Here is a 17,805-nt window from a genome sequence, read left to right on the forward strand (position 1 = left end):
AGTTGAAGTCCAATCAACTTGTTACTTACATACAGTACTGGTGGAATTACTGCAAACACCGCCAATGTCCTCAGCCGAGGCCATCCGTCATCATGTGTTTCGACCCCTAGCTCGGTACACTCTCAGGATGGGGGGTCCACAGTGGTGATCAATCACTGCGCATTGGTGGTGGGTTTCCAGCTACTACTTTCTCTCTTCATCCATATCCAGCAAGATGCTTTCTCTGCTGCTTGGCCCAGTTTCTTGATTGCTGCTCTTCTATTCTGGCCAGTCACTCCAACTGCAGAAAACATTCTCCACACTGACTGTGCAGGGAATCCTCTGCAGCCAACCTCAACAGGAAAGTTCCATGTCTGCCATCCTCTATCTCTGCACTCTGCCAACAGTCCATCATATTTTGCCCTCTTTCTTTCATTTGCTTCGCCACATCTCTCCTCCCAGGGAACTGTCAACTCTATGATTGCTACCTTTTTACTGCTTGTAGACCAAAGTACCATGTCTGGTCTTAGGTTAGTTGGTACAATATCAGGAAATTGCATCTTCTTTCCTAGATCAACTTCTAATTGCCAATCCTTCGCCTGGTTAAGCATTCCTGATATGTTCTTTTTACTTTTCTGGCCTACTTCACCCTCCTTCACAAACTGGATCTTGATAGGTTTGTCTCTAATGTGTTTTGCATCTTTCCTCTGTTTCTCTATCACTTCAGCAAGTTCCCGGAGTACTTGGTTGTGTCGCCATGTATATCTCCCCTGTGTAAGAGCGATATTGCACCCTGAAAGAACATGTTGTAGAGTTCCTCTGTTTCCGCACAAGGGACAGTCTGGTGTTTCTGAAAGTTTCCACCTGTGCAGATTTGAAGGTGTTGGTAACACATCATACACTGATCTCAGAAGGAACTGCAGTTGGTATTGCGGATATCGCCATATATCTGACCATGTAAGGGATCGTTGTTCCAAATCCCATCTCGACCAAGCACCTTGGCTCCCTAATTCTACTGTCTTTGCTTGTCTGTTTTCTTCTTCTCTAGATTTTATCTCTCTTTGGACAAGACTTCGTCTTTCTTGGGTGTTAGCGTTCTTCCAGTAGCAACTTTTCGATGTACCAAGGCCCTGTCGTCCTACTGCCACTGTTCCAACAATATCTTTATGCCTCAATCTACTTTCTGCCTCTGAAACTGCTTTTGATGCTGACCATTTTCGTCCTGTTCTTACTTGGACACCTGCTGTTCTTACTTTATCATCTCTAGATTCTTTCAGTGTCATCACAAGGCGACTTTTGCTAACTTTGAATTCTTCCACTAGAGATGTAAATGGTAGCTGCAACTTTGCGGTCCTGCTGTACAGTCCTACAGTTGTAAAACTTGGAGGGACACCTAACCATTTCCTAAGATGTCTGTTGATGGTTCTTTCAAGCTTCTCAACTGTTGTCAATGTTATTTCATACAGCATAAGTGGCCATGATATCCTTGGCAGGAGTCCATGTTGGTATATCCATGCCTTTAATTTCCCTGGTAGACCTGTCTTGTCGATGTTCCTCATTCCCTCTGAAACCTGTTGTTCAATTCTCTTGATATTGTTTTTGTCACTTAGAGAGTCATCATACCATTTTCCTAAGCACTTGATGGGATTGTCTATTATTGATGGAATGACTTCTCCTTGCACCTTCAGTTCGACTTGGTGTGTTCTCTTCCCTTTCCTTATAATTAGAGCTCTAGACTTCTTTGGCTTGAAAGACATCCTTGCCCATGTTACTGTCTCTTCCAAGGCCTTTAATACCCATCTAGCCTGGACATGGGTATCTGTAGTGATGGTTAAATCGTCCATGAACCCTCTATTTGGTGGTTGCCTGATGTCAGTAGATGTTTTCGGGCCTCTAGTTTCTCTTTCTCCAGATTTAATAATCATATTCATTCCCATGACAAACAAGATAACTGAGATGGTACATCCAGTAACTATTCCTTTTTGTAGTTTCTGCCATGTTGTTGTAAATGTGCTTGTTGTAAATCGCAGCTCAATCCCACTGAGATAACTTCTTATCACTTTCTTAAAGTGGTCGGGAATATGGTAGTGATCTAGTGATTGTTGTATCAGCATGTGAGGAACAGTACCATAGGCATTGGCCAAATCTAGCCATACTACTGTAAGATCTTTCTTGTTCACTTTGGCCTCTTGAATAAGTTGTGAAATGATGCTTGTATGTTCAATACATCCTGAGAATCCTGGTATTCCGCCCTTCTGTACTGAAGTGTCTACATAGTTGTTATCTGTCATATATGATGTCATCCTTCTAGCCATAATAGAGAAGAAGATCTTTCCTTCTACATTTAGGAGGGAAATTGTCCGAAATTGTGTGATGTCCTCCGATTTTTCTTCTTTTGGAATAAAACACCCCTCTGCTTTCTGCCAACATGATGGTATCTTCCCTTTCCTCCAAACTACTTTCAGTAGCCTCCACAGGTGTTTCAAAATTTTTGGGCAATTCTTATATACCTTGTACGGGATGCCATTTGGTCCTGGTGATGATGCAGACCTGGCTTTCTTCACTACATCTGACACTTCTTTCCATGATGGTTCCTTAGTGTTCATTGGTATTTCTGGTTCTGGTACATTTTCTATCCTATCGCAGTTACCTAGATGTTCCCACTGCCTTTCGTCGCTGTGTGTCTCGGATAGATGTTTTTCCACTTCCTCTTTCGTGCTTTTTACTGAACCCGCCTTTGTTCCGTCCAGTGTTGCTTTAGTAAACTTGTATGGGTTGGCAACAAACATTGCTCTCTTCTTCCCTCTTTCTCTCCTTGCTTTTCTGATTCTTTCTGCTCTTTGTAGATTGTTTCTTCTTTCCCTAAGTATTGATCTTAACTCATTCAATCCTTCTTTTTCCTCCTCATTTGCTTTTCTATACTGTTTTGTGACATCATTTATTTCGGTTCTGAGTGTTTGTATTTCTTGTTGACGTCTGTTATGTTTCATGTTACCCTGAGTGCCTTCTCTGGTTTTGGTGTTACTAACTCCAAATCTATCTTGTCCTACTGCATATACAATAGTTGACAATGCTGATATCTTTCTTTGTACGTCTCCAGTAAGTGTGTTATCCAAGATCTTGTCTAGGTCTTCATCAAAGATCTCCCATCTCCTATCATCTGTTGGTGGCCATTGTATCTTTTCTTTCCTGCTGTCTGCTGAAGGTGTCGATGTTCTCTGCTGGTTTTGATTCCCTTGCTCCTCCTCAATGTTGATCTGAGTAGCTTCATTAGGTAAGAGGTCCTCAGCACTGTGGTGTGCTTCCTGGCTGTGGTCCTCCGTCGTCTCATCAGTGTTAACTGTGCGTTCCCTTTGCTGCTTCCCAGATCCACACTTAGTTCTTGCCTGGTGTATCTTCAAACCTTTTAAGTTCTTGCAAACCTTCCCACAATGACACTTGGTTTCTGCCGTTGTTCCAGTCAAAGTCCGTTGGATTAGCCGAGTTGTTACCGTTTTGTCCTGCTCAATGGGTCTCTCATCCTCCCCCCCTCTCGGAAGACCCTGGGGGTATTGCTCTTTATTCTGTTCTGTAGCTTGGTATGGTGTTCCTTCACAGGAACAGTGTGTTGGGATGCCAACCCTTCACACCCTGGTTTCAGTCTTCCCTGAATGCCATCTGTCTCTCCAGACGTCACCATTCTATTCTTGAAACTTAGTACAAATGTTCCCTATGATATTATCTTTCTAATTTTAATGCCTAATTATATTTTTTATCCAATTTCACGGTCCATTGAACATGGAAAATGATAGTGGGAGTGGGGCATCCGTGTACTTTGGACACATTCTTGTTAATTGTTATTTTTGAAATCATTGTTTGGGAAAAAAATGGTACACGGTAAAAGTCACACTTATAACATTTAAAAAAATTCTATGATATTTTAATGAAATTTGTCTACAGTCACTTGTCTAGGATAATTATGCAGCTTTTTGCATTGCAATAAATATTGCAATTTAGCTATTTGACCGACTGCTGTTGGTAGAAATGCTGACGGAAATGGCATTGAGTACCAAAGTAACATTTCATAAGGGAAGAACAGAAAATGACAAAAGTTTAGGATTCATTTCAATTCCATGAAATACATTCATAATTATTACCAGTTGAGTTGATATTTTAATTTATATTTTGCAAAACAATAACTAGAAGGAAACAGTTCTATTTAAGATATTCCACTTATAAAATGCTTTTTATGCCCCACCTACGATAGTAGAGGGGCATTATGTTTTCGGCATTATGTTTTCTGGTCTGTGCGTCCGTTCGTCCGTCCGTTCGTCCGTCCATTCGTTGTTCGTCCGTCCGTTCGTTCGTTCGTCCGTCTGTCCCGCTTCAGGTTAAAGTTTTTGGTCGAGGTAGTTTTTGATGAAGTTGAAGTCCAATCGACTTCAAACTTGGTACACTTGTTCCCTATGATATGATCTTTCTAATTTTAATGCCAAATTAGAGATTTTACCCCAATTTCACGGTCCACTGAACATAGAAAATGATAGTGCGAGTGGGGCATTCGTGTACTGAGGACACATTCTTGTTTGTAATATTTTATTTTTTTAATTTTATCGGAAAAAAGAGATGACAGGTACAGTATATATGCATTGTGGGAAAACACCCTATAGATTAGTATAGTAGTAACTAATTATCATTGAAGTTTATTGACGAATCAGCATTTTTTTATTATTACACTTCTCTTTCAGCATATCAGATTTCAAATAGTGAAACTTTGCACTTTTATATGTTTTATTTTTTCTTCAGAATAAGTTCATTGTATTTGACACATGCTTTGTGTATTTCAAATGTTGAATTTGAAATAAATTTTATTTAGTTTTTACTCTCTTGTGACCCCGTATTATAAATGAACACAGTATGTACTACATTTGATAAAACTTTGAAAGTTTTGGTGAGCATTTGAATATCGTAAGACTTGCCGTCCTTCTTATTAATATTGAGCTTTTTCAAATTTTTGTCTTTGAAGTTGTAGCATCATTAGGAACTGTTTAAATTGAGGATTGCCGGAAATTTATCATTATTCACAAAATTTATGGTTACTGCTTTGCTATGATATCCTTTTCTAAATATTCATAAAAAATGTAAATCTTATATATATGCAAATAAAATTGACTCTTCCATTTCCAATGAGGGATTTATGTATGTTATATGGTGATGATACTATTTAAAAATCACAACAAAAATCATTTTAGTGATCCATTATTTTCTTGTATTAAAATTTAGAAATTTATATATTTGATTGGACAAAAGCTATTTGATTCAGTTGATTTTTTAGGTAAAATCAACTGAATCAAATAGCTTTATCAAAGTTTGACCAAAGAAATGGTTTTTTAAAAGCTTTTCTTTTATTAAATTAGAAATGTTGATAATTGAATACTGTGCACGAAATATGTAAATACATGAATAGTTTTTGGTGTGATCACATGACTGTTTCTGATACGTTTCAACTTTCAATATTACTGTTTTTATATACGGTACCAGTGTAGAAAATCCTGTTATATTTTAATCTTTGTATAAAGTTATGTGATACTGATATGGTTTTAAATATTATAGGCTAATTTTGTGCTTCCAATGTTCTTGCATACACATTTTGGGAGGAGTTACATAAGCCTACATTGTTGTTCATATTCTTACATCTTTTTTATTATATCATTAAGCATGATAAATATTATGAATGCATTATACCATAGACCTCAGTACCATTTAAGAATTGAATGCTCTTTTTTGTAAATTTATTGGGGTGTAGCTTCCGCGCTTCATACAAAATGTACTTCGGTCAACGCTTTTACAACCCTATAAAGTTACAAAAAAAAGCATTCAATACTTATAATTACATTTTTACCTATAGGATCATGAAAACACGCCTTTAATCAAGTTTTTATTTCATTTACCTGTGCACTTTATTGTGGAACCTCGTGTCATCATGAATGAAAAGTTGCATTGTGTAATGCAATTGATTAAGGAATATCACGAGATTGCTAGTTAGCCAATCAGAATAGCGTATTATAATGAAACATACATCTAATGTAATTATTTATGAATATAGTACTGTGGATTCATTATTATAATTATTTTTGGGATACCAATTTTTGTGGATAAAGTTGAACTACAAATTTAAATTGGTATAGATTTAAGTGACCAAATTTATTAGAAATACTTTCACTTTGTGAATATGATGAGTGCTAGTGAAATGATAGCACATGTAATAGCAATGTACATACTTCTATTTTAGCTCATCTGATACAGTGAGAGGTTATGACTTTTTAGTAAATGCAGTATGGCCTGAGGTTGTCAGTGATATAGAAGCAGGAACTTCATCAATATTTGCACCAGGAAATCCAGCAGCTTTTCATCAGGTAAATCTATTTATCTACAAGCAACACAGGAAACTGTAAACTCATTGCATGATACATGAAGTGGGTCTCATTGGGGTCTAAGCGTGACGCAGGATTGCCGATTTTTTGTAAGCGTGACACATGAAAGTCAAATTATTGTGGCGTGAAAACGGGAAATGAGGTCTTGCGGGACCCGGGAAATGACAAAAAAATGATAATTCCTTACGTACATAGTGTAAGCGGGATACGGGAATCTGACAAAACAGTAGGCGGGATCTGGGATCGGAAGTTTCGGAACCCCCCAATGAGACCCCCCCATGAAGATTGAAGAGATGACAGGAATTACCCAAATAACAGACCAAAACAACCAACACTGGACTCTTTAAAAAAAAATGTACAAACCAAAAAAGCAATGATAAATAACTTATTGTGCAGATATCATTTCTTTATTTTACTGTTTACAATATAGGTGTATGTGGAGTAAATTATTCAAGTTTGACTCCCCTCTCACTAAAGTTAGAATTCTTAATTTCTTTGATTGGAATATATTTTTTTTTTAATTGAAGCAATATAATATTCTCAAGTCAGTAAATGAGAACCAACTTTTAGAATTTCAAAAAATATAGTAATTGATGCAATTTATTTACAGAAATACAACACCAGTATGGATTTTCTGTGTAAATTTGAGAAACTTTGTGGATCTAAAGCTAGTGTTAAAAGATTAAGAGAACATCCAAGTTACCATACATTTATGAATAAATGGAGTTTACCAGTATATTTCCAGATTAGGTAATTCTATATTTTTTTATTCAAATTGAAGGTATAAGAATCAGTGGAAGATATCAAAGGGACATTCAAAACTCTGAAGTTCAGAGAAAGTGACAACGCCATGAAAAATGTCAAAAAACAAATAATAATGAAAGACAAGTAAATAGAACACTACATAGAAAACTGAACACTGGCAATCACATACCCCAAAAAAACTAAACTAAAGCCAAAACTAAGAATATTTTTAATTTATGTGAATTAAAGAAAACAACAAATAACAGAACCAAATGAAGATCTATAGGGTTTTAAATCTTACAAAAAAGCTTTGTTTGCATTATGTATAATTATCATAAATTCATGTAATTTTTCATTCTGTTGTTTATTTTGCTCTATGCAGATTGCTAGGACCTAATATCATGAATCTTTTTTGTTTATTTTCAGGTTTCAAGATATAGCTGGACAGTTAGAGACAGCTCTATGTACTGGTTTAAATACAGTGGCAGGTTAGTATCAGTCACTCAGTGACTATTGGAATGACATCAAAAGTTTATTTTAAAAACTCAAGAAAAACTAACGAAGACATAAAAATTCAAGGATCTTTATGGTGTATGAGAAGGAGATGTAATTTGATTGCCATTAGTCAATTATCTACCGAAGGACCAAAAAAGAAATAAAAGCACACTTCTGTATGCCACCTAACAGCTTCAACAATCGGTACTTTAAAAATCTTAATGGTCAAGGTCCATGGTAGAATTAGTTCTTATTACATTCCAAAATTCACAGTAGTCTTTCCAAATGGAAATCTATATCATTGATAGGGATTAGAAGTGCTCCCTTGTTAATAATTTTTGTTTCTCTATTATTGTTTTTTTTTAATTATTTAACATGTCTTAATTTTTCAGGTAACAAACATTTCCATCTCCATTCAACCGTAACATTAGAGGAATGTGTGCGGAGATGTTGGGAGGAGGATATATACCTACAGCCTCTATGTCAGAAATTCTGGAGGCTCACATTACAGATGTTTAGTAGATATGCCACATGGATTCATGATTTATATCAAGATGAGGTAGGAATTTATCCGACAACCACCCTTTTTAGGGAGTTGGATATTTACATTTTTTTGGTAAAGGCAAACTGAAGTACCACATAGGGATCAATTTTGTTTGATCATTATAGTATCCATGGCAATTGTTATATGTGCATTTAAATCTTTTTCACTGGTTTGAAATATTTTACAACTTTTTTTATCAAGGGACATAGATTTATAAATTTTACTTATAATGCAAGACACTTATTCATCATTGTTCAATTTTGAAGGTCATATACTATGTATTCATATGTTTTTGTGGATTGAGAAAAAAACTGCATTTACATGAATATTTGATTTCCTGGTTTTGACAAAGTCTGCAAGCAAGTCTATGTAAATATTGTACCACATTTGACAATTAAATTTTCACCTTGAAAACAAAATTAGTCTCCCTGGATTGAAATATACAATTTTCAAAACAGGTAAAAGTTACAAATTCATATATGACATATATAGTATTGGCATCAACAATATCATAAGTTTGAGTAAGTGTGTGAAAATTATTATGCATATAAAAAGTGCACAGCTTCTTAATGTTCCAACAAGTAATTTTTTAAATCTTTTTTGAATGAGCTTGTACTTGAGGTTGATTTTTTCAGGGATATTGGTAAGGTATTCCATAACATAGATCCTGAATATATAAAAGATTTCTTATAAAGCTCTGTTTTGGCTTTTGGAACTTGTAAATTTTTGCAAGAGGCATTTCTCAAACAATATTGGTTTACTTCTGGCATTTCTTTAAATTTTTCAGTGAGATATACAGGGGCTTCATTCTTAAGGCATTTCTGCATCAAAACTGATTTGTGATATGAGATTCTGTTCTCTACTGTCATCCATCCAAGCTGTTTAAACAGTGAAGCTGATGATGAAAGTGGATCAGCATTTAAAATAAGTCTTGCAGCCCTTTTCTGCAATTTTATCATTCTGACTAGCTCATTTTTAGAACAACCACTCCAAATAATACGACAATAATCTATCAGTGGGAGAATATAACCATTATAAAATAATTTTCTTAGATCAATATTTAGAAATTTCTTGATTTTAGAGAGTAAAAAAAGTCTAGATGAAATTGATTAACATAGGTAATTAACATGGCCTGTCCTGTTGTGATGCTGTCTATCTTTTTGTTATGCTGAAAAAAGTTTTGTTCTTACATTTACAGGTTGTAAACAAGAAAAGTCCAGAGGTTAAACCCAATCCAGTAAATGAAGACAATCCTCCAGAGGGCCAACAACAGAATGATGGACCAACAGTACCAGTGCAACCTCCAATAACTAATGGACAAATACTTTGTCTTATATCTGATGTAGAAAGTCTGTCACAGCAGGTACTAATATTTATGTTCACTGTCTCAGGCTTATTAAGATAGACTTTGTAAATGATTTGATAAAAAAATTAAGGAATTATTTTCTTATGGATTAAGTAATTTTCTCTCAGGGCATAGACTTTCCTTTAGATTTTGATATAATCTACAAATTTTATTTACTATTCTTCATCCAAGTATCTGGCATTTATATACATCTTTTATGGGGATTTTAGAGCTGTAATTTCTTTTCAAGAATTGGTTTGAGATTTTGTGTTTCAATTTCAGACACCAATCAAAACCCAATATTAATACCTGTATGATTTTGTTTATAGCAATCACTTCTATTTTTAGGTATCAATAATTTTTGCAGACATATTGAAACCAAGATTGTGTGCCTTGGGAGTTGATAATGTAGATTCTTTATTAGGTAAGTCTCAAAGGTATTTTAAAATAAGTTGGTAACATTAAGATTGACAACTTTGTTCCTTTGCAATTTACACAAAAAAATATTTAAAAAAAAGTGAATTCTCATTCTATATTTAAGTCAGTGTTATCCATATACATTTTAAAGAAGTTTCAAATAAAATTGTCTACACTTTGGGTTTCAAATTATTATAAAACTATGATTAAAAGGGTTTTAGAAGACACTATGTCTTATACATTTCTATGTTCGAAAGCTTTATTCACTATTTTGACATCTCAAAGTAAATATAAATGGCTTACACAATGATTTTAGAATTTATTTTCTCTATACATTTATCTGCATTTTCATAAAAAAAAATCAATGTAGTTGTCACAAAAAAAAATTGAATTACAGATAATATCAGAGAGAGCAGTGACCAGATTAAATCTGAGCTCCCACAATTCCAGAGTTATATTGTACAGGATGTGTGTAGTCAGTGTGCTGTACATCTTAAACAAGTCAATGACATTCCAAGGTTATACAGGAGAACCAATCGAGAGGTATGGTATTACAAAATATCAGAGTAGTACTCCATAGAACTTTGAATCATTAAAATCACATTAAAATTCTAAGAAATGCATTTCAATGAAGAAGAAATTTATATATCAAAAATTAATATAAAAAATGAAGAAAAGATTTCTTAATTTTTTGTTATTTTCTTTAATCAATATTTCAGGCAATAAAACTAATGAATATTTACAACCTTGTATGCACTTTAAGCCAAACCTTTCAAAACCAAACTCTGCACAAACTGGAATTCTTTCGGCAATGAAAAAAAATATTGAGACAAAGAATATTTTTCGCTAAATATGCAACTCAAACAACTGTTTGGAATGACATTGAACTTTTAGTGAGGTGTAAGCTTTTGATTTTAACTTTAAAATTTGTCAGTACTTCAAAAGTACAATGTAAAGCTAGTGACCTTGAAGAAACCTTTTGATTTGGTTTTACTTATGGTGATACTTTTTCATTTTGATTAACCATTTCAGGTACCTAGTAAGCCCTCCCAGTATATACAAAATGTTTGTAAACCACTCACAAATCTACTGGAGGACAGTGGCAGTGTTCTTAGTGAAAGTGTCAAGAATGGTCTCTTACAGGATATATTTTCTTCACTTGCTGAACAGTATGTATTCTCTGATTATATTTTTTAGTAGAATAATCTCAAAACAAAGCAATAAATATTACAACAAAATAAAAACCACTAAAAAGAAAAGTTGTTGGTAGAGTAAGCAAACAGTAATCATATAAAAATTTGATTACCACCTGACTAAGTTTGGGGATCAATGGTATTTTTGATTATACACATTTTGTGGACAACTACACATAATTTTCTATTGAAAACAGTTAGATGGGAAAAAAAATTTAAAACAAAAACACAGTTAGATTTGTCTGATTAGAGTTTTATATGCATGTATTGGGTTTTGTCTAAGACACATTCTGACCACCAACCTATATTATCTTACCTCCTATACATTTCCAGGAATATGATTGGTTAAAAGCGTCCGCGTGCAAACCGTGTATATTTGATATTAGGTTAGTAGGGAGGCGGGGCTTATATCATACACGGTTAGTAGTGGAGTTACGTCCCTTTATATTCCTTATTAGGTAAGAAGGGGGCGGGGATTATTTCATACACGGTTAGTAATGGTGTTATGTCCCTTTATAAAAAAACAAAACGGTACTGAGAAAAAAAATCTTAAAAGTTCCAACAAAAGAAGAAATTGATGATTAAGATTGAAACAAATTCATAAAACACATTTAAACCTTAAAAGTTATTGTTGGCATCTGTTTTTGTAGGATCAATTGAAGTATTTTCTTAGTGCTTACAGTATTGCAGACTTGCTCATTTTGAGAACCACTAGTCTTAATTTCACACGTTAAGATAGTCGGTAAGATAAATTCGTTACATAGTGTGCTAGTGACGTAATACGGTATATATGGGGTCAGTAAATTCCATATGGGGATTCGAGCTTCGCTCTCACCCCATATGGAATTTACTGACCCCATATATACCGTATTAGGTCACTAGCACACTATGTAACTAATATTATTTCCCCCAGTTATTGGCAAATACTTTTAAATAACAGACAAATGTTCACGCCTTTGTTAGTCTTGTATTATTTAAATTTTAGTTTCTTGTGTACAATTTGGAAATTAGTATGGCGTTCATTATCACTGAACTAGTATATATTTGTTTAGGGGCCAGCTGAAGGACGCCTCCGGGTGCGGGAATTTCTCGCTACATTGAAGACCTGTTGGTGACCTTCTGCTGTTGTGTTTTTTTATTTTGGTCGGGTTGTTGTCTCTTTGACACATTCCCCATTTCCATTCTCAATTTTACTTATATATTAAAATAAAAACAGAATTTCCACTTTCACATTAATACTTATATTGTTGATGTTTAGATATTATTCTTCAACCTCTGATGTTCTGACTTCTGTAAAGAAAATGGAGGAGAGTTTAAAAAGACTGAAGAAGGGAAGAGGGACAGATAAGAGTTCAGGATCTCAAGGGTTTACAGATGATGATAAGATACGACAGCAAGTTATGATAGATATAGAAAACTATGGGCAGCAGGTATGTAAATAACTTGACCATTGTCATTCAAAAACCATTTTAATTGCCTAGTATTGTTGTTTATTTTAAGAAGAAATAGTTTAATTGTCTAATGTTTACATGCTAAATAACAATAGCTACCAGATGTGCATTTTTACAATAAATGTCTCTTCAGTGATGCTCAATGCCTAATTATTTGAAAATCCAAAAACTAATAAAAACATATTTCAATCTAATAATACTTATATGCTTTGCATATTAAGGAATATGTTGAAATGATTGGTCGAGAGGACTTCCGGTAGTTGATCTTGACTTGGCAAATACGTAATAACAGAGGTTATTTTTCAAAAGACGATGTTGACCAAACTTCTTTTCGTAACAAATGTAAACAGGATGGCAGTGATAATAACGCCCACATTAACAAAATTTATTTTCACTGCACGTTACTCGTTAAATTAAAAATACAAAAAAACATTTGTTTACATGATAATAAGAGTTTTTGCAGTTTTTATCAGATAGCAAATTTCATTGGGTACATATTTTTGTGTTAACCAGCAAATATATTCATGCGCCAGGCCTATTCAATGAGATAAATATACAATTTACGTGTGATAGAGGTAACCAGTTTTGAAAAATATATTTTTAAAGAATTATAAGGATTAAATGCCAATTTAAAGGAATTTATTGGTGTATAAACTTGACCAAATCATTTGTGAGTGAATTGGTTGAGTTTATACACCAATAAATTCCGTTAAAAAAGGCGTTTAATCCTATAATATTATCCGTATTTTCAAACCAGTACCAAAGTAAAAATGATAATGTTATCAGTAACAGAACTTTGAACTTTTTGATAAAAGCCAATTCAAGATATTCACAGATTTAAAACACGGAAGCATATACATATCCTTAAATTTTCAAAAAAAAAATCAAATCTATCAGAATACCAGAAAAAATCAACCAAAAAATAACAAAAACAAAAGAACCAAAAACAGTAGATATTATTTGAAGACAATACAAGCAATAAACAAGGAGACAGGATATATATAATTAAGGTGGTACCTAACACTACAGGGAGATAACTCTGTAATATCAGCTAAACGTTTTAATTACGTTTCATTGTGAAGGCAATGTAAAGCTTCTCAATGATCAAAATTAGTGTTTGTCAAACTGCTTTATAACCAGTGTAATTTTTCTGATTAAACGGTTGGTTCAATTTTTTTGATTTTTTTATATTTTTGTCAAAGGGTCAAAGTAAATACTTTGTCAAAATTTTAAGAAAATTAAACGAGCCAAATTAATTTTAGGGAAAGTGTTGGGTACCACCTTAAACTTATTTATGATTTTATTATAATAAAGTATGAAAATGAAATAGTATGAAATTTAAGCAGTATAAGTCATTTGTAAGTGAGTGACACTAAAAAATAGATGAAATATGATAATCTATTGCAACTTTTAATGATAAATATTTTTTTGGTATTTTGTAGATAACAAATTATGGTGTGGACCCAGCAGTGCTAGAACATTATCAGAAATTACTTCAGTTGTCAAGTGAAGCCAAATCTGCTATGACTACCAGTAACTAACTGTGATAATTTTTATACAGAGGGATAATATATTAAATTAATATGGGATCATCATTTGTGTTATTTATATTCCGTTTTTAATGTGATGTCCAGATTGTGGTATATGCCCAAATAAAATATTAGCAAAGCCATGATCAACCAAACAGATAACTGTCAAATACACTTTGTGCACATAACATTGGTGGTTAATCATACCACAGAAATGCATATCAATTTTAATACCTTTCCTTTTATAGATGAACTGCATCTGTAGTCTCGTGGTAGTGTACTTACCTGGAATGAGAGGTGTTTGAAAATTTGCATTTGTGCTACTTTGCTTAGCATGCAGCATTTATGAGTAAGAGCAAAAACTTGTCAGCTCAGAGTCAGAATAATGTGTCCAGACAGCGTTACATGTATATATGCAGACTGTTAAAAAGCAGAGTTTATATTCCTATCTCATTATAATTTTCTCATCCAGAATAGTGTAAATTCAGAAATTGGTGCCTTCATTTATTTTTTGGATTTTTCCAAAATGAAATAGAATACAAGTTTAATTATTGTGATTTCCGAAAAATATACATACAGACATGTTTTAGTTATCAGAATGAGAGTTCTTATTATTGAGATACTCATGTTGTCACATTTATGAAAACCTCAAAATAATTTCTGAAATTACAGTATGCATTTATTTTGCCATTGGAAGTTAAACAGCCATCCTTTATATCAAATTGAAATATCTTTTGGTATCCCAATGGTTGTGTATAGACTTTGAACTTTGACAATGTCCTATCATTAATTTAAAAGGCAATTTGAGAATATACCTCGATGTCCAGAAGCAATATCTTGTGAAACATACACCCTGTTTGGCTTAAGATATATTATCACTATAAGTATAGCTAAAATTTTCCCTCAAACATTGTTTTCAACCAGCAAGGAAAACTTGTCATATTTAGAGGAAAAATTGTGACAAATTTGACTGGCTGTCATATTCTTACATTTTGTTCTTTAACTGCTTCTTAAATTATGACAGATAGTTAATATAAAAAAAAAAGATGTGGTATGATTGCCAATGAGACACAAGAGACCAAAATGACACAGAAATTAACAAAAATAGGTTACTGTATGCCTTAAACAATGAGTAAAGCCCATACTGCATGGTCAGCTATAAAAGGCCCTGAAATGAAACCTGGAATTAGAAAACTAATGGCCTTATCTATGAACAAAAAATTAAAGAAAATCAAATATGTAACTCACAAACAAACAACATCCAGTTAACATTATCTCAGGAGAATCCCTGCAGAAATGTGGGAAATTTTTGGTGTCTAATACCTGACAAGTAAGGCAATTGAAAACAGAACCTTGGCATCACTTATAGCAAAGTTTCCAAGATGACAAGTGAGAAAATCAAGACTTGCGTAAATCAAATACATTTTGTATGACCTACATTACTTGGTTCAATGATCACAACTGGTGTTGTTGAAGTTTAAATAAAATATGCTTTCAATATCCGCTAGGATCAACAACTCGCCCAATTTTTGTTGCAGAAAGCTCGACATAGGGATAGTAATTTGGCGGCAGAGGCGGTGTTTGCTAAGTTCTTAAAGCTTATATTTTAGAAGGTGGAAGACCTGGATGATTTATACTTTGTATATAGATGCCTCATGTTAAGAAGTTTCCATTAGTCACATTTCCAATGTTCTTAACCTCATTTTCATTGTTCAGTGACTACTTGAAAAAAAAGTTAAGATTTTCATGGTTCAGAGGTCAAAGTTAAGTTTTTGAGTTTTGGTCTTTTTTCTAATACTATATGCAATAAGTAAACTATATTAAGTGTATGGAAATATTTTATGATCTATATGTCAGTCGTGCAGGTTTTATTTGACCTTGATGTCATTTTCACAGTTCAATATTGCTCAGTGTAAAGTTTTTGTGTTTTGGTCTGCTTTTCTTAAACTATAAGCAACAGGTCAACTATATTAGTTACAGGGTAAATGGAAGAATTGTTAGCTGTACATGTCTGCCTGGCATGGTTCATCTGACTTTGACCTCATTTTCATGGTTCATTGGTCAATGTTTAGTTAAGTTTATGTGACAGTTGTAATAAAGATTTATATTTAGGACTATCAACATAATATCCATGATTAGTAAAGAAAGAGAGACATTTCAGTGTGTGCACTCTTGTTTTGCCATGATATTGTCAGTTTGTCTTTGACTAATAAGTATGAAAATCTCTTTTGTATCTACCAGCTCCGTTCTTACATTTGGCATAGAATAGAAAGGCTCTTTACAGACAAAGAAGTTAAAAGTAAGGTTAGGAATTAACCAATGGATCACTCAAGGATAGTATAAACAAGAATGTGTCCTCAGTACACGAATGCCCCACTCGCACTTTCATTTTCTATGTTCAGTGGACCGTGACATTGGGATAAAAACTCTAATTTGGCATTAAAATTAGAAAGATCATATCATAGGGAACATGTGTACTAAGTTTGAAGTTGATTGGACTTCAACTTCATCAAAAACTACCTTGACCAAAAACTTTACTCTGAAGCGGGACAGACGGACGAACGGACGCACAGACCAGAAAACATAATATAAAAATCTTGAATGAGACAACAATCAGCACATACGATAGTCTAAAATAACATTGACAAATGAATAACTCATCCCAGACATACCATTTTGATGTTTCCATGTAAGTGTTGGGTAAAAAAATTTGTTTAAAATATTCCAATTCATACTTCAGCTGGATCATTTAATAACCATATTAACTGCCTTCACCAATCTTTTTTCAAATGTTTTATCAGCAAGGCACACACTGCAGTAAAATGGACAAAACTTCCAAGCTGAAAAAAATTTATGTGTAGGAAAATTAAACCATTTATGCATTTGCTTGTATAGAAACAAGCTCTTTCAAGCCAAAAAGGAACAGTCGTCAACATTTGATATATTATTTTATTTTGATAATAATAAATCCAACAATAAAAGCAATTGCTCAACCAAATGACAAAATTGGCATTAAAACAAAAATACACAATTTATACATACAACAATGTATATAAATATTTTACATTTAGTTCTGTCTGCACAATGAAACAAAAAATACATGACATTTCATTTGTTTATTTTCATAAAACTATGCAAAAAAACAATGATATATAATATTATATGGGAGATAACTATTTGCTTCTAACTAGGATTTTGTTAAATTTTTTTTTAGTTCTCTCCCTTCCATCAAAAATGAAAATAATGATAAAGAAATTGAGATTAGGGTAAATGACTGACAAATTGATGGCTTAATGTCCAGTGGTAAATATTTGATGCATAACCCTAACAAGTGCAAAAAATATATATATCATTTACCAGGATCTGAAAATGGGTCAGGGGAAAAAAGAAAAAAACAACTTCATGGATGAAATACAGATATTTACTGATACTAGATATACATGTAGAAAGATAGATTTACTTGGGAAGTGATAATTTCAAAATGATCAACATTCTAAACTGCACAAAATGCAAGTGCCATTCAACAAAAAGAGCCACCACCCCTCAGATAGTTGTAATATATGACTTTGTTGTTAATAATGATTGAGGTTACACAAAACTTTTTACACATTGATTGGGTGTCTTACTGTATTACATGCAGTGGCGGATCCAGCCATTTTAAAAAGGGGGGGGGGGGGTCCCAACCCAGAGTAAAG

The 17,805-nt window shown here is 33.4% G+C and overlaps 1 protein-coding gene across 1 annotated transcript in view; it reads left to right on the forward strand.

The window, feature by feature from the left end:
• The window catches only part of LOC143069108 (conserved oligomeric Golgi complex subunit 2-like), a 37,715-nt gene extending 23,539 nt beyond the window's left edge, over positions 1–14,176 (forward strand). The window contains exons 9-18 of the mRNA XM_076243570.1: positions 6,251–6,374; positions 7,003–7,142; positions 7,563–7,624; positions 8,024–8,190; positions 9,374–9,538; positions 9,869–9,944; positions 10,335–10,480; positions 10,970–11,106; positions 12,389–12,560; positions 14,024–14,176. Coding sequence (XP_076099685.1) covers positions 6,251–6,374; positions 7,003–7,142; positions 7,563–7,624; positions 8,024–8,190; positions 9,374–9,538; positions 9,869–9,944; positions 10,335–10,480; positions 10,970–11,106; positions 12,389–12,560; positions 14,024–14,122 — 1,288 coding nt within the window. The 3' untranslated portion in view covers positions 14,123–14,176. The remainder of the gene's footprint in view (positions 1–6,250; positions 6,375–7,002; positions 7,143–7,562; positions 7,625–8,023; positions 8,191–9,373; positions 9,539–9,868; positions 9,945–10,334; positions 10,481–10,969; positions 11,107–12,388; positions 12,561–14,023) is intronic.
• Positions 14,177–17,805: the final 3,629 nt, after the last annotated feature.

This window comes from Mytilus galloprovincialis, chromosome 3, assembly GCF_965363235.1.
Source record: "Mytilus galloprovincialis chromosome 3, xbMytGall1.hap1.1, whole genome shotgun sequence".
Taxonomy (NCBI): domain Eukaryota; kingdom Metazoa; phylum Mollusca; class Bivalvia; order Mytilida; family Mytilidae; genus Mytilus; species Mytilus galloprovincialis.